The sequence below is a fragment of the Chanos chanos genome, chromosome 9, assembly GCF_902362185.1.
Source record: "Chanos chanos chromosome 9, fChaCha1.1, whole genome shotgun sequence".
NCBI classification, from domain to species: domain Eukaryota; kingdom Metazoa; phylum Chordata; class Actinopteri; order Gonorynchiformes; family Chanidae; genus Chanos; species Chanos chanos.
In genome coordinates this window covers 27,426,422-27,452,203 of record NC_044503.1, presented here as the reverse complement: position 1 = coordinate 27,452,203, position 25,782 = coordinate 27,426,422, and the positions used below count along the sequence as shown (strand labels likewise).

Genomic DNA, 25,782 nt, shown 5'->3' with positions numbered 1-25,782 from the left:
TGTCCTTAGCAGATCAAATTGATCGACATGGTTTATCAGCGGACACTATTTTGGCTCATACTGAAGACTTTTTGGAAATACTTGGGCGGATAAGTGCTCTTGAAGACACAGACATGGACGTCAAAGTTTTAAATTGTTTGAGACTGACTGAACACTGTGTTCATGTGGAAGATGTCCAAGACGTTACTGCAAGCACAGGTGTTAGACGCCTGCCTCTGGATAATCCAGGCGATATGCTTGCTAGTGCTGTTGCTTTGGTCTGAATCTGTGATATAACCACGCCTCATTTGTTTGAATATAACAGATGGAAATAAAAAGAGCCTGGAAGTAAATGTGGAAGTAGGAAATAAATGTCCCCTGAAATAAATAAACATGGAATTATGCATTAAAAGTCCCCTGAAATAAATAAAAGCAGACCTTTGAGAAACGTAATTTTGAAATAAAAGCCTATTTATCTATTTATTGAACTATACTGACTCACTAATATATTATATTTACATTTATTTATTTCAGGATTTATTTCATAGGCATATGTATGTATGTATGTATGTATGTATGTAATACTGACTTAAACAGCATTCCATATATTGAGGGCGAAATGAGGAAACATAATGACTTTCGGGTTTTAGGTCCAACCAAGTTGTCTGTCTCTCCCTGTGGCACATCTGCTGTCTCAAGGGTTTGACGTAGACTCGAGCATTATGAAGATGCAAGTGAATAGAAGCATCTGTCGCACATTAACAATGAGGCCACATGAAGGCGGAAACTCACCGGAACCGTCAATAAATTGCCAAATATACACTATGTCTTCACCCTGCCGCGAACAGTAAGCATAGTAAAATAAGCTGTCTAACACAGCATGCATACACGAGCGTGCAAGCAGGAGAACGTTACAGGGTACTCGGCCTGCGAACCACTACTCAAACTGGTTCCGGCTTTACGGACAGTTATTCATAGCGCCCATATATACGCGAGCTTCCCGTCAAAACGAACTAAATCCGTTTTTGTTATTTACATTTCCATAATCGACCTCGACCACCATAAAATGTATCTGCAACATTCCGGAAAGTCAGTTAGCTTTTGTCTATTGTTGAGCATACACAGTGCCACCAGGGCACTGCTTCCTTTTCAGTGCCTTGATTGCATATCAACACTTATCCTAAATCCTAAATCTTAACATGCATGCTGAAGCCACCGTATATGATATCAATGTGTGGCTGCAGCATCTTCCTGGGAATATACCTACCAACGTTCACCTCTTCCGCCCAGACATCTTCTTTGCCTTTCGTTATTGTGCACAAAGCGAGCATAGTCGGGATACAGCGTTTCTAACGTCATACACAAAGCTTCATGCAGTGTCGGGAAATGTAGTTCTAGTTCAGAAGAGCGGTCTTCAGAGCGCGGACATGAGTTAAGTAAAAGGTGTCCACGAAATTCAGTCCTTTAGGGATTTCCATTTGGGTAAACTATTGTTTGATAGTTAAGTATACTATTGTAAAGCAATGTAGCTTTGTATTAAAGAAATAAAATAAATTTTAACCCATTTTTTTAAACCTTCCATCAAACGTGCGCCATCACTCCGCGCTTTAACATTTGTGCGCTAACATTCGCACTCCGCGCAAAACATTCTTTCAGAGGGGCACATGTAGAACATAATGCATTTTCTGTTGACTAATCACAAATTCATAAGCACAAAGAAATTTAAGACTAGAAAATAATGAATGTTGCCCATGGTTTTTAATCAAATTTCCTCTTTTTTTCATGCATTGTCCTTTTATTGACGCACATGTCGCTAAGGGACTGAGCCCAGAGAAGTAACCCTATTCTCTCATTCAGTTGTTTGCCATAGTGAGGTCAAGCCAGCTGGTATAGCGGCAAACTTCAGCATACACTCCAGGGTAGCCAGCCACAGCACAGCCATATCCCCACGACACAACTCCTTGCAGCTTCCCGTTGCACACAACAGGGCCACCAGAGTCACCCTAAGACACATAGAGAGAGAGACCGTACATGAGAGGGAATTTATATCTAAGACATATAAACATAAACAGTAGGACATATAAATAGACAACAGAAATAGAAACATGGGTACCTCAAAGCATATATAGCATACAATTTCTGTTGGACAGAACCCCTTATGTTTCAATAGCTAAGTGACAAGATTATATTTTTTAAAAAGAAGAAGAAGAAGTAGAAGAAGAAGAAAGCACACTGAAGTTTTAGGCAAGAAATTGAGCCATCTCTGTTGTTTTTACTTTTCACCCTCACTGAGGGTGGCAAGTATAGACTAGTAGGTGCGTCTTTTAGCTGTGGTGAAGACATACCTGACAAGAGTCTTTACCTCCCTCAAGGAACCCAGCGCAGAACATGTTCTCAGTGATCAGGGAACCGTAAGCGTACTGGCAATCAGATCTTGAGATAACTGGCAAATCCAAGCACTGCAAGTCTGATGCATAGATGACTAGAAACCACATAAAACGATGATAAATTCTACTGCAAAACAACAGTCATTTGTTATATTACACCCCCCCCCCCCCCCCAAAAAAAAAAGCTAACAGCTTTCACCTGTGCTATAACGAGGTAAACATTGTCTCTGTTCACTTGTCATTTTCAATGCTACCTTCCTTATTCTTTTCTCTCTTTTTTAAACACACACACACACACCTCCTGTGGTGATCTGATTTCCCCATCCAGACACCAAACACTGAGTCCCTGCTTTGGAGCAGGTGGTTGGAAGAGCGATGGCCTGAACATACTTGTTGAAGACGGCAGGTTTACTCAGTTTGATGAGCATGATGTCATTATCATACCCACTGCTGCTGTAATAAGGGTGAGAAATGACCTTCTCAGCCAGGATCCTCTGCTCTGTCCCCTCGTCCTTATACACATTGTGTTCCCCTAGGTGGACTACGAGTCGGGGTGGTCTAAGGGCAAGAGAGAACGAGACAAGAAGACAAGGAGTCTCAGGTCACAAGCCAGTCTCATGGGTTTCATTCACACCATTACATGCATAACACTACAGTGGTCATGACTGAGAGCAGTTGAATCAGATGAAACAAGAAAGAGAGGTGTGATAACCGTTACCATACACATCGTGTAATAACCGTTACCATACACGCCGGCTCAAATGGCACAGCGATGGTTTTTTATACACATGAAGTGGAAAATGTGCCCATCATTCAGTCTCAACTCTTTAGTTGAAATTAACTCTGGAGAAAAGCTGTTGATATTGACCAAAAAAAAAAAAAAAATCATAATTTGTTGACTCACAAGAGTACCTACAAATATACATGTATATAGATACATGTAAACAGATATATGTATACAAAGATATACTAGACACAAATATATGTGCATAGATACACAGTGCGAGGCCATGATGAAACCGAAGTCTACTTTATATACATATACTAAAATCCCATATTCATTTTGCTTAATGCGCTAACTTAAATAAAAACATTCTCCGTTGGGCCCAAATGTGGCAGTTACACGGCTACTCACGGGATATAGCAGTGAGCGGCAGATACCGCCCATCTCTCATTGATCAGGGATGCCCCACACCAGCGTTGCCCGTCATCGTACGTAAGGTACACCTGCCAAGGCTGGGAGTGCGGAGAACATTCATATCCCCCAATGATCTTGTCGTCCTCCTCGCCTCTGCACACTGCCTCAGTTTAAAAACAAATTCATGTCAAACCAGCTTTTTTTTTCTAGGGGTTCACCGAGAGCTTAACCCTCGTTTTATGTATTTCACATGGCTTCTCAGATTTAGGGGCATCGTATTAAGAACAGCCGATAACAACTGAGGAACGACTGAGCTGAACTTACCGGCTGCCACAACCAAGAGAGCGAACACAATGGCTGTCATCATGACAGGACGCATAATTCTCAACTGAATATGTGCTGAGAACTACTGACAATGAAATGTCTGGGGCCACCTGGCTACAGAGTTTAGAAATACTTCATTAAATCTAATCTTATTGAAGATAAATCCCTAAAAATACCAGTAATGATAGGGCCATTAAACATTCAGAGTGAAAAATAACAGCTGTCCAAACCATTTTTATCATTTATATGTGAGCAATTCAAAGTCTAAGATAAGGATATTATTTAAAAAAAAAAAAAAAAATTGAAGCTTTTATTTTCATCTACAATACATGCATTTCTCCAAATTATCTGAAGGCTCAAATAGTGGGTGTCTTTAAATTATCTGTGAATTAAGAGTGAAAATACGATACCCTTCTTCATTACGTTTATTGGTCTCTTCTGCTCTGATCAATACAACATTGCAGTGTAGAGTCACAGAATGAAAATATGCAGTAGAAAAAGGTAACAGAAAACAAGCTTGAGTTATCTGCCATGTAGGTATACAAAAATACAATGTAATTAGATGATAGCAGCTTTCAGTTGTCTAAACAGTAACAAAATTACTTACATCTTTTATGCTTACAAAAAAAAGCATACTCAGAAAAAAAGTGGGGTAAAGGACTGTGGAATAAAAAGTTACAGAGTTATTGTAATGTCATACACGGACAATAAAAATACTGTCAGTTTAAGTTAGTGGTCTTTCAAAACAGGAAACTATGCAGCATCAAGTTTGTGGATACACAAAATCCACACAAGGTCACTTTACTCTTGTTGGACAAAGGCAGCCGTAAACAAACAAGTCAAGTCATTGGCAACAGAAGTGTAATTCTGAGGAGGCATCAAAGTGAACAAAACTTTCCAACATTCAGAACATTTTGGATAACATAAATATTTCAGTTTCTAGATTGGCACTCATCATTTAAGTTAGGCACAACTGTAAGAAGGCACAAAAGATATTTTTGGGAAAAGAAGAGAAGAGAAACACCCTGGAGACCTGATGAATTAGCTGTCTATTGATAAAGTTTTCTTCCCCCCCACTTCAATTAAAATTGTACATCAAGAAATAACTTTGTTAGCTATGTAATTGTAAAGCACATAGTCAAGAGAGAGCAGAATCAAAGAAAATAAAAAGAATTTGGCTTAAGAACAGGGAATAATAGAGACTGTCAAATTGGCACTGGATATACTCACCAACTACCTACTCTTATAAGTGCCCTACTTAACACTAAACAGACAGCAAACTTCAGATAGCTGTGTGTCAAACATGTTCTAAATACGTCCAGAGCACAAGTGGCCATATTAATTCAAAAACAGTTAACGGCCATTCAAAAATAAACTTTACACAAGTGACATATCGATATCTTATTGCAGTATCCCTTGCATTTCAGAAAAAAAAAAAACCTACAAAATGCCTAAGGGTGAAAACAAAAGCTAGGGAAATAAATTGTTACATTCATCAGCAGTTGTAAATCAGTACAGAACACATCTGCCACAAAATTATCACATCTCTCATACTTCACTGATATTTCGCCTCGATCTGTACTGCAATCTAGTCATTCACATAGAAGGACGTGGAGCTGGTGGAGTCAAGTGGGTGGAGCCAGGGGCATGCTGGCGCTGGACGTGTTGTGTATTTGTGTAGTGAGATCAGAGCGTCACAGAATCCAGTGATCACAGCTCCCCACTGGCATGTTTCATATAATGCCGATGAAGCTCAGGCTCCAAACTGAAACGAGAGCCGCATTCGAAACATTCCCAGTCTTCCTCCCCATCTGCATCCTGTCCTCCAGACACTTCTTCCTTTTCCTTGTTGGCGTCTCCCCCTACCTCGTTGTCCGCGGCAGACGAGTCCAATGAAGAGTCAGAGGAATCGGATGAATCAGATGAATCAGAGGAGCCGGATGAATCTGAGTCACTTTCTGAAGATTCAGAGGAATCGCTTGAGGGCGAATCACCTTCAGCATTGGTGACGTCATCGTCCTCTTCACCACTTTCCATCTCTTCCTTGATCATGCCGTCCACATATTCCTCCGCTTTCTCTACTGTTCCTGTCCCTCCAACAATCAGCTTTCTCATTAGAGTAACTCTCCTCTTCCCTGCATATGGTCTTGACCTATTGCCCAGTGGCACCTTTCCTCCAGACTTGAAGACGCCCAAGTGTTTTTTTCGATGGGTTATTAGGTTACCTAGCTGAGAGAAGTCCTTAGAACAGAGACCACACTTGTAAGGTTTGGCACCCGTGTGGACGTTGTAGTGGTAGCGAAGTTCGGCTGGAACCCGGAAAGACTTGGGACAGAGGTCGCACTTGTACTTTTTGTTGTTGTGGCTTTTCAAATGTTTTTCCAGCGACCCTATGTCAGCAAACCCTTTAGCACATGAAAGGCACCAGAAAGGCCTTTGCCTATGAATGTCCATATGGGAGGCATAGGTTAGAGAGGAGTTAAATGACTTGTTGCATTGCTCACAGTAAAGGCTAGTGCACTCATCTGGCAGTTTCTCTGGGCTAACGGGTAGTCTGTGCGATCTCATATGGATCGCTAGACTTGCTTGTCGGGCAAACGTCTTCCCACACACCTCGCAGCTGACATCCGTTTCGCTCTCAGGTGCCGTGTGCATCTTCTGGTGATTCCTGAAAGACTCGAGGTAAGAGTAGACTTTTCCGCAGATGGAACAGGCATAGACGCGGTGTTCGCTACTGTAGACCGGCTTCTCCTCCTCTGACAGCATAGCGACACGGGGCCTAACTCTGAAAATCTCGGAGGGTGTGATCTGACACGAGCTATCAAAGAACTCGTAGTCTTCCGGTAACTCTTCCTTTCGCACTTCTTCCTTCTGACTACCTTCACTATCATCATCATCATCATCACCAGCAGCAGCAGCAGCCGCTTTTTTCTTTTTCTGGTCCGACGCTACATCGTTCTCCCCTTCCTTGTTTCTTAATTCTAATGCTCTTTTCTTGCTTTGCCTCTCAAGCTCCACCTCTTCCTCTACATGTTTCCGTAGATGGATCTTAAAAGCTTCCCAACGAGTGAACTGCTGTCCACAGTCCTGACACCTCATACTCCGCAGCTTCACTACAATACAAAAAAAAAAAAAAAAAAATGGGGGGGGATATCATTAATCAGTGTCGGAAACAGTTAAGCAAAACATTTGGCAGTTAGCCAAAACCTGTTTTCTTAAGCTGCATGCCATGTTAAGTTCTGAATTCACTGTCCAGCAATTTTAGCTGTTACTTGATCCATTAGAACTGCAATTAGTACTGAATATAAAATAAAAGTGTTAAAAAAAAATAAAAAAAAAACAGGTCTGATTTTAGCAAAAGTTTATTTACACACATCAATACAGTAATTTAATGTTCCTCATTATTATAATACAGTGGTGTATTTAGAACATGTTATAATCAACACATCATTATTTCTTACTAAGATTCAATAGGAACTAATTACAGGTTAGTATTTATTTCTGTTAGCAGCTCCCCTTACATTTACAATCCTTCAAAACAGAGCGCCACAGAGCTTAATGCCTCAAAACCTAACACCCCCCCCCCCCTCCCCAAAAAGGTGTTTATATATAGGCTAACATTTCTTCTATTTGCATCTGGAATGCACTGTCTTTGTAAAATCAGGCGGCAAGCCGGTTTCTAATTAACCAAAGCACAGGCACTGGTAAAGAAATGAGAGATCATTTCCCAGCCAAGCACTACACAAAAAAAAGCATGCATTTACCATCAATATACAGATGCTAAAGAGTGGTCACCATTTTTTTTTGTACAGTTACCTTCCAATGGCAAGGTACAAGGTACAACTTGCACATAAATTTCATTCATTTCTGGTTTGCTTACAAATTGGAATAACTATGCAACCTAAATCTTTGAGGTTTAATGTGTGCAGAAACAAATCAGCTAGTGTATCTATACATATGAGAAAACAGGCATGGGAAGGCCTATGTAGATAAATTCTTATTTATACCCTAAAAGCAAACAACACTTTGCAAAATAAACTAGCTACAAAAGAAATTAAAGGGAGAGCAACAATCGTAATGAGATAATGCTTATTTAAGTGATCACTGAGGCAAATCAATTCCTTTAGGTTCTGGACAACTGCAACAGTTGCTGACGGATGAGCTCCAACAGAGATGATGCTGTTTTAAACAGATGACATTGTAAATATAAAGAGACTGTAAAAAAAAAAAAAAAAAAAAAAAAAAAGGGTCTAATTGAATGTGCCATTATTGAGAACTATAAAATACACCAAATAACATACTGTCATGAACCTGCAGTTAGTAGACGTTGATGTAAACCAATGCTGTGTTTTACTGAGCCTAAGTAACTGTCTCTAAGGCAATTTCAGTAATCTCTACAGAAACACATTAACATCTGACTAGTGGGAGTAGACCCCACGCGAATACAAGCTCACTATGCACATGAATTAAAACCTAGAGGTTTAGCGAGACAACTCAATAAGTTCAAAATTAATCACATCATTTTCCAAAAGAGTACACGCACAGTGTTCTCACAGTGTTACCATCAGATTGAACTTTGATTAATTACTCAAAGGAACACAGGCCACATTAGATATTGACTCTCGGAGACAAATGCATGTGCATTTCTGACACATTAGAGGGCACCATAGAAAAGAACAGAAAATAACTGAAAACTGCAGGCTGAGAGAATTAATGCAACAAAGGTTTACATTCACCTCATGTCTTGAGAGACTTAATGCAAGAGTAAAATTCAAACCTGGAAAATACAGCACGACCCAGTCACTACAACTGTGAGCAGACTTAACAAACCTTAGTTCAGCAGAGGAATTGTCATTTTAAAAAAACGATCCTTTGCAAGATGATGCATCTTACAAGCTCATATATCTTGGGATAAGCAAAGAGATTTAAAACATTTAGTAAAGAGTAAAATATACATTTTGAAATATTTACTTGAAACATATTTTAAAGAACAATTACAAAATGCATCAACAAAAAAAAAAATTATCTAGTTTGTAAGGAACAGCTGTCAAAGCAGAAAGTGTTTGGTTTAAACACACATTATGAACAGGAATACAAGTTTCACAAAGTCATAGTCTAAAAGGAGAGAACTTCAGTCACAATGAAGTTTGGTCACCCAATGCTTTCCAACTATTCTCTCTTCTGGGTTACCATTTCTGTTTTAGTGGTCTTACTTGTCCAAAGAGAATTAGAGAAACTATCCAGGCCTATTCTTTACGACGTAGCCACGCAAAGAGGATGCCACACGTGTTTTTTTGTCACCGCACATCTTCATCAAAATACACACAATCAAGTGCAAATAATTCCTACACTCTTTTCTACCCCTCTGTCACAATATATTATGTAATCTATTTAGGATGGAATTTTGGATATTACAGTACAGGGTATGGAAAACTGTGTACTTCTTTGTAAAAAACAAACAAACCAAAACCAAAACCAAACAATACTAATCACTTTTGCATTTTACAGACACATCATCACCATCAGCGTTTTCAAATTTAAAAGTAACAAATTGACATCGGGGTCATATAATTTCACTACATTGTCACATGAAATTAAAGATTCTTCAGCATAAGAGTTCGAGTAACTGTACAGAAAGAATGCTATAGGAAAACAGGTCATCTGTTGCATAACACTCAAGAAAGCAGCCTTTAGTGTCAAATTGTTTTGTATATAAAGGGTTAAACTAAAGCAGGCACTGTCCAATCTTTCCCCGTTTCAGTCGAATGTAAAGGATTACTTAGAAATCCCCACGTGCATGTTCAATATAATGCTGATGTAACTCCATTTCCTGACTGAAGGACACTCCACATTCAATACAGGTCAGACCTTCGACGTCTCTCGAGGACTGAGCCACACTGCTGTCCCTCTGCTCTTTCTCACCCAAACAGTCCTGGTGATGATCAATGAGATCTCGAATCTCACTGAAGGTCCTCGGGCAAAGGGAGCAATGGTAAGGCTCATCGCGCTTGTGGACGGCCTCGTGCTGCTGTAGTGCATGTGGGGAAAGGAATGCTTTGCCGCAGTGCTGACAGTTGTGGCTCTTGTGAGACTTTTTTGGGGGTGACGATTCAGCAGTAGGGTGACTAGGCGAACCTTCGGGTTTAGCCGTGGGCAGGGAGGAACCGAGTCGGTAGCGCAGCTCGGTGGGGAGGCGACGGCGTACCTCGTCGTGCCAAGCGAGGTGCTGCTGCAGCTGAGTTTCCGTCCAGTAGCCCCGACAGCAGAGAGCGCAACTGTGCGGCCGTGTTTTCGCCATTTCTTTATGAGCTTCCAATTGATCCTCTGAGGGAAAAGCTTTGCCACACTTGTGACATTTGAAGAAACATTTAACAGTGGGTTCTACAGGTTTACATGGTGATGAAGGTTCTTCTTCTATAGGGAGAGGCGGTTTTGATTCTTTCTTGACCACTCCACAGGTCTTCCGATGGTTATAAAGGGCCCCTTGAGAACTGTATCGTCTCTCACACCCAGGACAAGGAAAGGGTTTGAGGTTTTCTGACACAGGAGCTGCAGGTATCTTACTCTTCCTGTGTTTCTGCCACTTGTGTGCTCTCAGACCTCTGATCTTTAAGAAGCTCATGCTACAGTGTGGGCATTGATGAAGCTTCATCTTAAGCTTGCTTTTCTTTGCTGGGAGGGGTGTGGATGCAGAGGAGGTGGGTTTAACTACTTTATATGATGTGTTGTCTATCGAGTCCGTCTGAGCCTGATTTGTTTGAAAGCTGGAAGTCTCAGGCGTCTTGGCATGACAGGATTCAAAATGAGCTGCCAAAACAGAACCTCCTGAGAAAGTCTCCCCACATTCTGGACAGACCAAATTGTTCTTTGAGGGATTATCACTGGATTTGACAGAGGTATCCGTTTTGGATTTGGAGTCAGGCTGTGGGTCTACTGGAGGATGGTGACGTTGATGTCTACGAAGAACACACAGGTAAAAGAAACCCTTGCCACACAAGTTACACAAAAAAGGTCCTTCATTCAACGACTTCTGCAAAGAACTAGGTTTGCAGTCTTTAGACAAAAATCCAGCGAACTTTTTATCCGTGTGCCACCGTCTGTGAGTCCCGAGGGCTGAATTTGAGGTAAAACGTCGACCACACTCTAGGCATACGAACGGTGCTTTGGCCATTTTATCTTCAGTTTTGACTTTGGCCTCAATTTCGTCTGTAGGTTTTGGTTTGGTCTTACAAACATGACCTTTACGATGAATTCTTTTATGAAAATTAAGAGCTCCTACCACTGCAAAACTTCTCCCACAATCATTACATTTATACTTCAGTTCAGCTGAAGTGGTTTCAGGCATATTTTCCTTGAGAGAATCATTCAACTCTTTTGCCCCTTTGTCATGGTTTTCTGTGGGTTCCTCTACTTTGACTGACTCCAACGTCTCCCTCCCCTCTGAATGTCCATCAACATCCTCCTTTGTTTTTCCACAGTGTTTCCGATGACAGTCTAACATAGATTCATTAGTGAAATGAGAGAGACATGTCGGGCACTGAGGCCCATCTATGGATGAAGGCAATTTTGAGGATGTGGAACCTGGAAAACCAGTCTCATAGCCATGGCTCTTCATGTGGAACTGGAGGGCCATAGCTCGGGAGAAAAGCTTTCCACAGTCTGGACAACTGTACGTGTTCTTCTTGACTTGCTCGACCTGATGGTCAAAAGACTTGGCAGGAGGTGGGACGCCTTCAGTGTCATGCACAAGCTTGTGTTTGAGGAAGCAACTGAGGAAGTGATAAGACTTGCCACATACCTCACATTTGTGTTTTTCTTGTGTCTTTTTTGCTGTTTTGTGATGTTTCAACATGTGGAACGCTAAACCTCCCTTACGACCTAATTTAACCCCACAAATGGGACAACGGATTCTTTTATTCCTTTCATTTCTAGAACTGTTTTTTTGTTTGACGTCTGCACACTGTGGCTGGTATTGTTTATGATGAGAAAAGGCTCCCAGAGACCAGAATCCTTTCCCACATCGCTTACAATGGTGAACCTTGGGGCCTAAGAGTGTCTTCTTTGGGTTATAATTTTCTGTTTTGACTTTTTTCTCAGTCTCACATACAGGATTTCTACCAGTGCATGTCCTACGGTGGTTATATAGACTACCTGCATTCGAGTAGCTCTTGCCACACTGCAAACATGCAAAGGGTTTCTTAACATTGTTGTGATGTTGTTGGTGAGAATGCAAAGCAGAAACTCGTGAAAAGCGCATGCCGCACTCTTCACATTTGATACTGTTCTTCTCAAGACTTGCCAGTTGGTACATGATGGACTTGTACGGTTTTCTGTCTTCGTGTTTCCCCAAGTGGAAATAATGAGCTGTCTTTGTTGTGCTTTCATGACCGCAAATCTCACATTTTACCAGAGGTCTGACTGGCATGTTTGCTTTGTGAATATTATTCTTTAAACGTGGTTTTTTGCCCATTCCTCCTCTGTGCCACAGCCTGTGACAGCGTAGGGAGCCCGCTTTGACAAAGGTTCGATCACACTCAGGACACTGAAACTTCTTGACCTCCTGGGATGGGCTCTTCTCCTGTGGCTGCATTGCAGGCTGTCCTAATGCTTCTGCGCTGAAGGATTCATAGTTAATTTGCACGATTTTTACATCAACCTCAGGTTTGTAGTGTAGCGAGGAGGTAGATAATGCTGTTTGGTTCAAGCTAAAGTCAATGTCCTCTTTTTCCTCTTGGTCAGATTCACACACCAATTCTAGATCAGGATTTTGATCCTGCTGAAAGTCATTGTCCTCGTGTGAACTCTCAGACGCGGCTACACTGACCACCTCCACCTCAAAATCTATAGTTTCATCATCTTCTCCACCAACGCCTGCATCATCATGGTTGAAATCTTTCTCCAACATCAGAGCCGGTGAGGCGATTTGTGAATGGGCCCTGTCTGAAATGCTGTCAGCCTGTTCTTTGTTACAAAGGTTCAGCTTTGCTGGTGAGGCAGCAGGTGATGATTCAGAAACCTTTTCACTAATATCACCGTAAACGTCAGCGTGACAGAGCTGATGGGACTGCAATGCTGAGGCCCTCGAAAACCGACAACCGCAGTCCGAACACTGGAAGGCCTTCTTCTGGAGCTGACAGACCTGATGGAGAAAGGACTTAGCAGGTGCTTCTTCACTGTGAGCTAACCTCTGATGCTTATGGTAGAAGGTGAGTGAGGAGAACACTTTGCCACATTCCTCACACTTAAATGGCTGTCCGTTGCTATGAAGCTGGGCCCGTCTTCTGTGCCAACGCTGGTGACACGACAGAGCGACTGGACTGACAAAGCTCTTTCCACAATCTGTGCAATCAAACAACCGCTTTGTTGTTTCCTTGATCCTCCCTTTTGAGCAGGTGGCAGAGAACCGCTGATGTGCGCTCAAGCCACATGCAGTGCTAAACGATTTCCCACACGAGCACTCAAAGACCTTTTTCTCTTTTTCATCTGTTGGCTTTGAAATCTTCTCTGCCTCATCATTTTCAGCAGGAACAATCAGAGGTTTCTCCACGTCACTAGAGCGGGATTTTACTAACTTCACCTCGTGGCAACGACGGTGGGCATCCAGAGCAGACGCACGAGAGTAGCAGCGGCCACAGGTGGGGCATTGAAAAGATTTTTTCTTAAGGTGTGCGAGCTGATGAAAAACAGATTTGGAGGCCTGCTTGTGTGAGCGCTGATGGTTGAGGCATAGGCCAACAGTAGAGAATGTTTTACCACAATCTTTGCATTCGAAAAGTCTCTGCTTTACCATCCCCTGGCTGTTGTTTGACGCTGACCTCTGTCTGAGGCTTTCGTTACGATGTTTCAGCTGATGGGTGAAAAAGCCCCGAGAGCTCGAAAACCTCCGCCCACACAAAGCACAGCACAATGTTCGCTGTCCTCCATCCACTGAGACAAGCAGGTCATCCCATTGTGAGTCTGTGTCGAGGCAGACTATTGGGCCATCGTGGGTGTATTCCTGACGATGTTCCAGGTTAACCTCGTTGTTCTCAAAGGCCTCATTGCAATCCACAGAGCGAAATTGCCACTCCCCTAAAAATAGAAAGGGGAAAATGGGAGGTCAGGGCGACTCCTGTTGCCAAGAAGAGAGAAAAAAATAATAAAAATAAAAAAAAAGAAGCATAAAAACCAACACTGAATTAGTTTATTTTGCGTGTGAGAGACATGTAATGCCTTAGCTTGATTAAACAAAAGAAACACGCATTTCTTTATGGAGGCATAGTTTTTATTAGACACAGTTATAATTTTACAGAAGTATGAGAAAACAAATAAGTAATTTAGCAAATGTGTTGCTGTATACTTTAGCAATTTCATTCAAACAGTTAATCTTTGGGCAGCCTGAACACTGACCCCAAACATTAACAAATGCTAAATGTATGAGTAAAAATCACCTCCAGAATAGAAATAATTAAGAAGACGAGTTGGTGCAAAACAAGAGGGATGGGGACAAGACCTCTGTTTCCTTTCCTTGAATAAAGCTGCACCAAGCTTTTAGTTAATAAAGGATCTATGTTACTAAACAGATCAAGGTAGCAGCACTTTCAAGGAAATAAAAAAGTTCAGCAAAACAGTCTTTTAATTCACTAAACAGTATGGTGTGCACCATAGCTAAAACACAGCTTAGAGATTATGACTTAAAAAGACGTAGCTCACTAATAACTTATGTATTTACTTTTTTATTCACAGATTAATGTTACCGTTTTACTCACACCCACGCATTTAGAGCATCCTGCTAAAAAGTCAGTTCCTCCAATAACTCTAATTCGGATACGTTTTTAAGCTTCAGCCATATCAAGCTCAAAGGCTTTGTGGCGTTTTTAATAATAAAAACTGGCTAAATCAGAACAGTAATTTTTCAGTCCACCCTAAAATACTTATTACCATATCCTGCACCCTTTGCCACCGACGTCATCAAGCCCCAATTCACAATATCGCGGGATTACCGGATCAGTGGAATATATTGTTGCATGCAAATTTAAGGATAAATCGTGACTAAATGCCTGTTCATTTAAAAGCAGTCATTTTACATTACAATAAAATTATCAAAAATAACTCGAAGATGAGGGAGTGGGAAGAAAGTCCTGTTCAAAATGCATGCGAAACTAAGAAAACATTTGGTACCTCAATAACTTAGCTTGAAATTTCTCCATGACAACGGTAGTGGTCGAAACATTGCATAACGCTGGGGAGCAACAGTGGAATTACAGTGCATTGTATCGATCTTATTAATAAAGCATTGAAGAACACGGCAATAATGACAATGGTACAGATAAATAACCGGATTAACATGTGGCTACACTATGGGAGGCCAGCTTACCTAGCTTTTACAGGGTAGGTCGACGAAATCACCTAAATCGTCAGGTAGGCAAATCATTCTGCTACAGTTATATTGCAGTCAAGCTTTTAATGCAGTTGTTATTAAATCCAAGCTAGCCAACACAGTGAGCTAGCAAGGAGCAGATGCCGATATTAGCTTACTTACCATCAACGCTTTCATCAATGTCCGAAGAGGCGTCTTTGCTGGCAGTTCTCTCTTCAGAGCTGTCTTTCTCATCTTTGCCCACCTCTATCTCGACAAACTCATCGTCTTCAATTCGCTCCTCTTTGATTGTTATGGGTGGAAAAGCGCTTGTTGGTGCAACTTCGGCGTGGTGCTTGGTCGTTTGCTCTGGGCCATCGAGTCTTTGATCCTTGCTCCCGCAAGTGCCATCCACTCTTATTTCTTTATTACTGCTCAAGAAAGCTAACCCGGTACGCTTGTTCACCGTTTGTTCTGTTTCATATGAAAAACCAGTATCGTTTTCCTGCAAACTCCCTTCTTTTGCCGAAGAAACATCAGCCATGATGGCTCTATTCAGCTCCAGCCAAAGAGCCTCTACAGCACGAAACAACACACCAGCGGCGATACATGAACAGTGCAGTTAGCTTTTTCGCTCAAGGAAATATCGTAGAGGAGGACAACTTCCGGTGCCTGGAAAATGCCTTTTGGAAAATCTATAAGGTTAGAACTACGCTGGAGATTCTACGGTTGCAAGCCCACAGCCGAATGGATAGGAAATGACGCAACAACACACGAGACCAAAAGAGATGAGTGCTGAACCCAGCAATAAATAAACATTTAAATAAACAGGTAAATAAATTGACCAACCAAAAAAGAAGTGTGATATGGCATGTGTACAACACTGACCGAAAGTAGTACGAAAAATTTACTGTACATTCATCCAGCACAATCTGAGAAACAAGTGTTAAATCGAGTCGTGGACGAGGGTCTTTTCTTGTTTATTTGAGGTTGAAATCAAAAGTACACCTGCACAATAAATGACATCATTGTTAATAGACTACCCATGCACAATAAATGACATCAGTTTTAATAGATTATCCATAGAATTTAAAATAGATAAGCAAGTTAGGCCTTGGCGTTTAGTGTAGTTATAGACTTAATGGAGTTTATAGATAATGTTGTTTTGTACATTATGTGCTGTCTGTGCTTCATGATGACAAATATTTCACAAAATGTAAAGATTAAAAAATATAACTGTCTAATGACCTTTTGCAAAATTTACTTGTGTGTGCCACTTTGCTTAGTTACTGTTGCTATGCTCAGCAGGCTCTAATTACAGATGACTCCTATTATTATCCTCATGCGATTCTCACACTCCCTGTGAATTCCTGTTATTGTGAAATTTGTTCACTTCATATACAGGCAACCAAATCATCGCCCATCAAAACGATTTTCCAAGAGGGCACACTTGGAACCTCTGCTGCGGTCTCCTCTTGCAACCTGATCTGGCTTCTGCTGGACAACTTGTCAAGATGGCATATGTTGAGTGCTGAGTGCTCCCATAAGTGTCTCTATAGTGCCAGGAATACAACCATAGTGGGTGTGGGTGTTTCACATAAATCAGGGACATATACGAGTTCAAAAAGTGAAAAGAAATCACCATAGCAAAAGCGTACAGTTCCTAACTAGATCTAGAAGCACATCCTTACTGATGGACTTCATTTTTATGATTTAGTTTTGCGCACCGAAGACACCTTTTATTCAGAGAGTGTACAGAGACACTGATTTTTTTTTTTTTAACCACATGGCGAGTATATTCTCTTCCTACCACAAACCTTTTTTTTTTTTCTGCCCACAGTTTCAGTGATTAAGCATTCCAAGGCTGTTAATAAAGCCAGCATAGATATACAAGCTATGCACAAAGAATATTTTTTTTCTGTTATGATTCTTTTTCTAGTCTGTCCTCTTTGTACTCTCTACTGCCTAACTGAAACGGCTAAAATGTTGGAAAGGAACAAAGAGGAATAAATAAGTCGCTTTCTTTAGTTGTGTCTGACATTTCATGTGGATCCCACTATCATCCGCTTTGTCTTGTGTGGACTCAACTGTGCTGCTTTGCAAGTCCTCTGAGATGTGCGGTGACGGACTCAGCTTCGCTATTGGTCTGTGAAGAAAACATATACATACAACACCCATATTACGTTTCTTTTACAAATAATTAAAAATAGGTGATAACAATAGGTAACAGGAACAACATTTGTTGAGTGCACGGACATCAGAAATGAAGTTTTCTTTTTTTTTTTTTTTTCAGTTTTATGTCTGAGTCGCTCTGCTTGACCTTCAGTCTCATGACTTGCCCTAAAACGTTCAGTTAACTGCCAGAAACAAACAAAACATTTGATGACATGAGGGATAAAAAGTAAACTGAAAGCATGCGCCTCTTCACCGATGTGTTTCCTGTGCAATTACTGTTCCATTATGTGTAGAGTCAAGTATAAAAATACTGAACAGTGCGAGCTGATTTTTGGGTCATAACTGGTTAAAATCCTCATTGATGAACAAAACTCAGCTGTTTGATGGTTCATGAAAAACAGTGACTACGATGATGTTGTAAATGACTTCTGGAGGAAGAGACACCAGCTAATAGTTTCAGGTGTAGTGACAGAGGCCACAGCTGTGATATCTGCATGCTAGGTTGAAATGCAAGACACGGCAGCCAAGCAACTTCAAATCGGAATCAATCTAGGGTGTGATTCATTAAGAATGGTCTTCACAAAGGGATACTTTGATCAAGTTGCTGTGCGTAAAACTTTTATTCTGCACAAAAATACATGTCTGGAAAGTGACGCAAAGAACACATGCCGTGATCCACTGAGCGGGAGAAAAAGTCATATGATTATATGACTTTTTCTCCTGCTCAGTGGATCACGGCATGCGTGATGAGTCAATCCTTCAGCCTGCACCTAACAAGCAAATAAGCACATGTATGACCTGATTACTTCTTTCCAAAGGTGAATTGTTTTGGTAGTGCCCAGTTATTCCCACAGAGAGCAAGGTAAGCACCCATGAAATAATAAAACCAATCTGAACAACAATCTTCATCCTGCGGTGAAGTTTTCCTATCCTGAAGAGATCAGTCACTTTAATGATGGCAATGTCTACATCCACAGAATGGTTAGTGAATGGACTGATGAACAAGAAAATTGCCATCTTACCTGATCTCACCACATCTCAACCCAGATGAACACTTACGAAAGGTTCTGGAGCTCTGCCCAGGACAGCATTTCCTAACTCAGCCAACAAAGGAACAAATGAGTTCTTGTGAAAGAGCTGTTATTGCGTTTCTCCAGTACAATTCCAGATATTCTAAGAATCTATGCAAAGAAGCACTGAAATCATATGATGGCCCCCAGCTCTATTAAGACTCTTCCTGCTGTCGTTCATTTTGGGAGTTAAACATAACTGTAAAACAAACAGGCAAAACAAAAGGGCATACTAGTGCTGTGGAGGCTTGAAGTGTGATGTCCAATGTAAGCAACACAGTTTACTAAATGGCACAGCATACCACAAGGATAATCAAAAACAGCTGTGCAATCAGAGGGCTTTACATACATGAAGTCACATGACCCAACCAGAACACTCTAGCAAGACAAAGAACGCAGTGATCTGATACAACAGGTACTGCGTATTTCTGAACGCTAATGTGGTTGTGTTTATTGTTCTATGTGTTTTTCTATGTACACGATGAGTTGCTCAAAGCTGTACACTTACAGTCACTGGCACAAAACTGGCTGTCCTCTCTCTCCTGCGCAATAGATAGTTGTCTACCCGTGCGCATGTGTGTGGCTATGTGTGTGTGTGAGAGATTGGGAGATAAAGAGACCGTATGAGTGTCACTCGTTTGTGTGTGAAACATCAGCACTCTAAATCTCTGACGGTCGAGAGAAGAATGTCACTCACAGACCCCTAATAATTTTTAGTCACCTCTAATGACCAAATGAAACTGTTTATGATACATTTTGTATGCTTTATCTGTACACATGTATTTCAACTGAATGCAGGTGTTCTGCCATTATGCACTATTTAACTTTTTCTAAGGGGTTAACACGAATATTCAAACTAAGGCAAAATTATGTTTGTTATGCATTAAAAGCTGTGATGTCAGCATATATTACCTTCTATCTTGACCTTAATTACAGTAAAAACATACGAATAAAAAGCGCCTACCCAAAATAATTCACAAAGACTACAAACAGATGGAAAATGCAGAAACACATCTTACATGCATCTTAAAACACAATAGTATAAATACAATAGTATAACTATTCTCCTCTTCTTTTATATGTTAGCAGGTCACATTTGAGGCTCATTAGAAATCTCTTAAAAGTCGTCAATGTTTGCATTATCAGCTGGCTCACTTATCATAGAACTCCACATATTCAGAACAGAGTTCAGGAGATCTTACACATTTCTGCTTCCAGACTGTTAGGAGCTCCCAGTGTGTGCCAATAGAAAGCTGCGTAATACAGTACAACCATATAAGCATATTCATACTGCAGAGATAATAAAGTGCCAAACTCGTCAACATGGCTTCATGAAGTTGGCATAAGTGATGAGATGATTTTCAAATGAACAAAAAGTACGCTGTATAAGCCTATAAAGAGGAAAACACCGGAAAACACACTCACACAATGACTAGTACTAGAACTATTTAGTTAATACATAAGTGAGTTTGTAAAGATTTTTCTTAAATTTGACAAACTTTCTTTTGATCGTTACAGCTTTAATCTTTGACTCATCATTCACGTCTTACCATTTAGCCAGACCGTTTTAAGGTTCAGTTGTGAGAAACTCGCTAGTGTAAGGCAGGAAGACATTTATCACAAAATCAAATTTTATTCAGTCTACAGCTACAGCCAATTGACAAAACAGAGGTAGCAGAAAACCTTTTTATGTTTTTACCATCCACGAACCACAAGTTCCAATGCAGAATGTGACACTGTATTTTTGGGAAACAGTACATAGTGTAGAATGTATTGGCTGTCCATCTGTATTAAAAAAATAACACTGCCTTCTAACTGTATAAATTGAGGAAATTGTTGATACAGTAACAATATTGGTGCTTTTCAACTGAACCACACTGCCCAGAGAAATCTGGCGTGTCACTACTCCAAAGTGAGGCATGTCACAGGATTTTGAAACTGGCGAGTAAACCAAAAAGATAAGAATTGGCTGCGAGCATAGCATATCAACTAAGTACATAAATTAAGGACACATTTGTTTGAGATGACTATACAGATTCAATTATATCGTGATACTAAGTACAGAATCCATTCATAAACCATGCACTGACAGTGACATTTCCAAATAAGCCAACCGTTTTTACGGTGTTACTACTTTGTCATTCCAGAATTACAGCATATCTCAGACAATCCAATAAACTATCATCATCAGAGATTACTATGCTAATATAGTACTAACACTATAGTAAATAACACTTCGAAAGAGAAACATCCACATATACTTCATCCTACAAAGGGGACATTTTAGCAGCTAATCAGCTGTTCACACAAAGGTGGCAGAGAAACTGTGCATCCTTTCAAAAACAAAGTCAAAGTTCGTTTGTTGCCAGTCAAATCTCTCCTTGCGCATGCTGTAGGTAATGCACTTGTAAGTCTAGTTCCCGAGGTAAAGTGCACCCACAGATCATACACTGGAGCAGGCGATCGGAGGACAAAGGCATACGGTTCCCAAGTTTGTGCGGTTCGGTCTGACGTGCTAACTGAGGTAGCGGCACGTTCTGCGTTAAATGCATTCTATCGCCAACGAGTCCTCGTGGCGAGAAGAAAAGGTTCTGTGGTGAGGGACCAGTGAGCTGACCAACAGCAACCGAATGGATGGGAAGAGGAGCTGGTAGAGGAAAGGGAGGGAGTGACGGAATAGCAGGAGAGATAAAAGGACGGTTCTGATTGATGAGAATCTGGGAACCAGAGGTTACAGGCAGCTGCTGCTGTCCCTGTGCGTTCCCTTGCTGCACCTGTCCTGTTATCAGTGCCTGGGAACCAACTGGAGGAGCTCGAAAACCCCACATCGTGTTTGTGTCTCCACGAGGAAAATGTGCTGCTCTGTACTGAATGGCAATGGGTCCCATCTGAGTTGACGAACCTGCGCTGACCCAGGCAGGTGGCAACTGATTTTGCTGCTGCAGTGTTGCTTGTTGCTGCTTCTGCAATTGCTCTGGTTGCTGCAGATTCTGCATGGGTTGTGGCTGTTGCAGACGCAGAAGCTTAATTTGCTGGGGCTGCTGAAGGAGCTGAAGGTGCTGCGGTATTTGATGCCTTTGAAGTTGTTGCGGCAGCTGTTGTATTAGCTGCAGTTGTAGCTGTTGCTGTTCTGACCCCTTCCCGGCTTTTTCTGGTAGGCTCAATGACTTGGTGATACCTGGAGGTGTTTTCAAACCCAATAAGTTACTTTCTTGATTTTTCAAGGCATGAGCTGACTCTAAGGGAACTCTTGTCTGATTATCCATATTTGGAGACTGTCTTTCTTGTTGCTGTTCTCTACTATTACTGCATTTGTCTGATGAGCTGATGGTCTGTGCTGTGTCTGTCAGTGTTTTGGTATCCCTTACCTTACTGTCATCCTTTGGTGATGGAGGAGCCAATTCAGGATTAGTGTTTTGTGGTAGAGCAGAACCATTATGCTCTCCGCCATCCCGGAGTTTGATAGGGGAGCCCTGAGCCATTGATTCAGATAAAGGTATTCTCCCTCCAAATACTGGAGCTCCATCCATGCTGTTTGATGACTTGGGCAGTTCATGATGAATACGGTTTTGAGGGACTGGTTGGCTTGTAGATGTGGATGAGATCAACCAGAAAGAATGCTGTTGTTCTTGTGACGGGTGCCGCTCTGGAAGACGAACCAACGCTGCTGGTGGAGTCAGCGCAGAAACATTAGCCCATCCAGAACTCTGGTGGTGTTGTATCAGCTTTGGCTGTCCATCAGGTTGCCAATGCTGTAATATCCTTGGCAAATTTGACCTATGCTGTCCTTCTGCTGCACTTCTACCTCTGCCACCTCTTGGCCTACCTCTCTGAGAGGGAAACCCTAAGCGCTTACGCTCGTGAATCTTCTGGTGCACAACGAGGCTACTAAGCCACGGGAACGACTTATTGCACTCTTGGCAACGATGGGGCCTCTCACCGGTGTGGGTATTCAAATGGTCACGCAGCAAATACGCCAGACCGAAGCTCTTGTCACAGAGATGGCACTTATATGGTTTGTCACCTGTGTGCGAAAGCATGTGTCTCTGCAGCTGGTTCTCATCGCTGTAGCCCTTACAGCACTGTGTACAGCGGAACGGTTTTTGCTGGTGCAGTCTCTGGTGAGTCCTCATGTTCTGGAGGAATGCAAAGCCTTTTCCGCAGTCTGGACATTTGTATGGTTTTTTCCCCGTATGTATGATTAAATGCTGTTGCAAGTAGCTGCTAAATCTAAAGGTCTTAAAACACACATTGCACTGATAAGGCCTGTCTTTACTGTGTATACGCATGTGCAGCTGTAGGACCGAACGGTGACGAAAGCACTTGCCGCATTCTCTGCATTTCAGTGGCTTCTTCTCAGAATGGTCTACCCATTCTCCTCCCACTGATACATTCTCAATACCATCAGCCCTTACCACATTTAAATCCCTAACCTCCCTCTTTATAGGCACCGATGTAGGTTGATGAGTTAACACATGAGATTGTAGAGCAGCTTCATTTGAGAATCTGAGGGGACAACGGGGGCAGAAATAAGTCTGGTCAGAGCTTTTGGCATTGGTCATCCTTTCAAACTCTGCTTCGTGGATTAACATATGTGTCCTAAGGTCAACTGGTTTGTGAAAGATCTCTGGACAAAGGGGACATTTGAAATCACGTCTTTTCTCCACACCATAGTTTGTGTTCTCTTTACCCGTTGCTCCGGTGGTTTTCCCAAGAGGCTTTTTGTGGCTTGGAATGTGCATCTCTAGGCTGGCCGAGTCAGGGAAAGTCAACGGACACTGCGAGCAGATGAAAGGCTGCTTCTTGTGCTGCCGACAATGTGCCCGCATGTTCTGAGCAAAAGCAAACTTTTTACCGCAGTCCGGGCACTGGTAGGGTTTCTGTCCAGTGTGCAGATACTGGTGCTGATTTAAAAGGCTGCCGTACTTAAAGGACTTTCCACAGATGCTGCACTGGTACGGTCGCTCTTCTGTATGCTTGCGCCTGTGATCCTCCATGATGGAACGGTACCTGAACACCATACCACAGTCAGGGCATTCGAAAGGCTTCAAGGCAGCGTGGGACCGTTGATGAATGTGCAGTGTCGCGGCACACTGGAAACCTTTGTTGCACTCCAAGCAGCGGAAAGGGCTATCGAACGAGTGGCTCTGCATGTGGGTATTGATGGACACCCTGTACTGGAACTCCTTCCGGCACAAGGGGCAGCGATAAAGCTTCTCAAGGGAACGTTCGCAAGCGTGGAGCTTTAACTTGATCAGCGTCGGAAAGGTGCCGCCACACCGATCGCACTGGAGGTCGCTGTCCTCCCTACACTCCTTGTTCTGCTGCTTCCTCTCCGAGGTCGGTAACGGTGGCACGTTCTTTGCTTTGTGCTCGTTCCGGTGCTTTATTAAGCTGCTTCGGTGCTGGAACGTCAGACCACATTCCTTACAGGTGAGAGAGGCCTGCTCATCCTGATGCATGTGGAAGTGGCGATGCAGGTTGTACGTCTCCCTTCTGGTGAAGCGTTTTCCGCACTCTCGGCATTCCAGCCTGCTTCTCCTCTGTCTCACCACCGTGACTTCCTCTCCGTCCTCTCCATCTTCACCTCCACCTCTGCCCTCCTCTCCCTCTTCAACTTCATCCTCACCCTTCTCTCCTCCGCCAGCCTTTTCATCCTTGCTTTGTTTAGTTTCTCCAACACAATCCATTTCATTCTCCACATCTTTTGGAACAATCTCCTCACACTGCGTTTGTGATGTTTTCTCATTTTGAACACAATCTGATGGGAGCTCTTCCACTGTTTTGTCTCTCAATTCAGTGATTATGTCTTCTTCTTCATTATTGTTACCACCTTTCCCTTTACCAAAAAAGAGAATATAGGACACCTTGATTAGCACTTCAAACACTATCAGATGCATTAATATTCAGGTATACTTACATAAGAAACATACTGAACAAACCAACATTTTAGCATGCGTGCATGTATGTATGTATGTATGTATGTATAGAATTAGTACATATGGAACACATATTGACATCACATCCTAAATCAAGATTCAAGAGACTTATTTGTGACATGCTTGATTGTACAAGCACAACAGCACTGCAACAACTCCGACAACTGTGCAAAAGTAAAGCTACATATGAGTATAAAATTAAATAAATAAAAAGAAAAAATAGAAAGCTACGTACAGAGAAAGTAACGGAGAATCAATATAAAAAAATATATAAACTCCATATTACTCCATGTCTATAAAAAAAGGTTTATAATATTCACTCTAAGGTTGGCCAGCTGTAACAAACTACAATTACTAATAGACTACAGAGTTGTTTGGTTAGTCTTCGCCTGCTAAATATTATGCCAACAGTTATGCAAGCATGTGTTGTGTTTTAAAACCAGAACACTCGTAGCTAACAAACTACAGTAGCGTATTATTGGGTCGGTTTACGTACCATTGTTTTTGCTGGATACTTTGTTGACCACAGCTGCATCTTCTTCCGTCTCAGACCATACAAATTCACAACGGTTATTAGCTGAAATGTTAGTGTTTTGCTGATCGTCCACCTCGCTCCAAGTGGAAACCACCACGGCATTGGATGCCATTGAATTGTCAACACTTGAAGAGAGCAAAAGGCTGTTTTCAGTGGGACTGTCCGGAGGCACGGTGCTGATATTTATTTCTTTCGTTTCTTGAAAGTCGACATTTTCTGCATCGTCACCTTCAGTCACTATGTCAGCAGGTGCATTTGTTGTAGCTAGCAGTTCGACACTGTCTTTTACCTGCTCTGAGTTAATGGACTGGTTCTCTCCAGGTCTCTCTGATTCTCCTAGCTCAGAAGCCATGTTTCACTACCGTTGTTGTATAGACATAGCAACAAACCAATAGGACTGAGAGTTGCAAATGACGTCATCTTCACTCGCCCTAAAGACCTATGTGAAACTGTTGACAAACGCTCTGCCGTGAAACCAGCCAAACCAATCAGAACAACAATCAACTTTCCCCGACATTTTCAATTTTAGTTATTGACCACGGATTTTCCTACTTTAACGGAATTTGACTTTCTTTACTTTTACTGAATTTTAAAACCCATTCGCCCCATCAGACTCTGCTGTGATTGAGAGTTTGTGTAGTTAGTTATCTTGCGGGTTTTATATATGTACAAACAAGCCGCTTATTCTAATTAGCGTGGAAGGGTGCTGGAGGCTATCCCAGCGCTCACTGGGTGAAAGGCGGGGGAAACACCCTGGACAGGTCGCCAGTCAATCGCAGGATAGATAGATAGAACGATAGAACGATAGATAGAAAGATAGATTAAATCAAATACAGAAACAATAAAAACTTGTCGAATTGTGGTATTTATTAATACTTAGTTAAAATGTAACCAGTA

General features: G+C 41.8%; 3 protein-coding genes across 4 annotated transcripts; all 3 read right to left on the bottom strand.

The window, feature by feature from the left end:
- Nucleotides 1–1,832: 1,832 nt before the first annotated feature.
- LOC115820701 (trypsin-2) lies at nucleotides 1,833–3,868 on the bottom strand. 2 transcript variants are annotated; one of them, XM_030784349.1, is made up of 5 exons: nucleotides 3,815–3,868; nucleotides 3,502–3,650; nucleotides 2,653–2,924; nucleotides 2,325–2,446; nucleotides 1,833–1,982 (listed from the first exon to the last, which is right to left on the bottom strand). In XM_030784349.1, exons 1-5 carry the CDS (start codon nucleotides 3,866–3,868, stop codon nucleotides 1,833–1,835), a joined length of 747 nt encoding a protein of 248 aa, XP_030640209.1. The 2 variants fall into 2 exon arrangements, with proteins under 2 accessions (XP_030640209.1, XP_030640208.1); XM_030784348.1 differs by having other exon boundaries at nucleotides 2,325–2,461; nucleotides 2,665–2,924.
- Nucleotides 3,869–5,538: 1,670 nt separating this feature from the next.
- LOC115821544 (zinc finger protein 569-like) lies at nucleotides 5,539–6,594 on the bottom strand. Its single transcript, XM_030785359.1, has one exon. The coding sequence runs from the start codon at nucleotides 6,592–6,594 to the stop codon at nucleotides 5,539–5,541; it is 1,056 nt and encodes a 351-aa protein (XP_030641219.1).
- Nucleotides 6,595–9,607: 3,013 nt separating this feature from the next.
- On the bottom strand, nucleotides 9,608–25,237 carry LOC115821543 (uncharacterized). Its single transcript, XM_030785358.1, has 5 exons — nucleotides 24,847–25,237; nucleotides 22,238–24,250; nucleotides 21,314–21,589; nucleotides 15,350–15,742; nucleotides 9,608–13,899 (listed from the first exon to the last, which is right to left on the bottom strand). The coding sequence occupies exons 1-5, from the start codon at nucleotides 25,235–25,237 to the stop codon at nucleotides 9,608–9,610; spliced, it is 7,365 nt and encodes a 2,454-aa protein (XP_030641218.1).
- Between the last annotated feature and the right edge of the window lie 545 nt (nucleotides 25,238–25,782).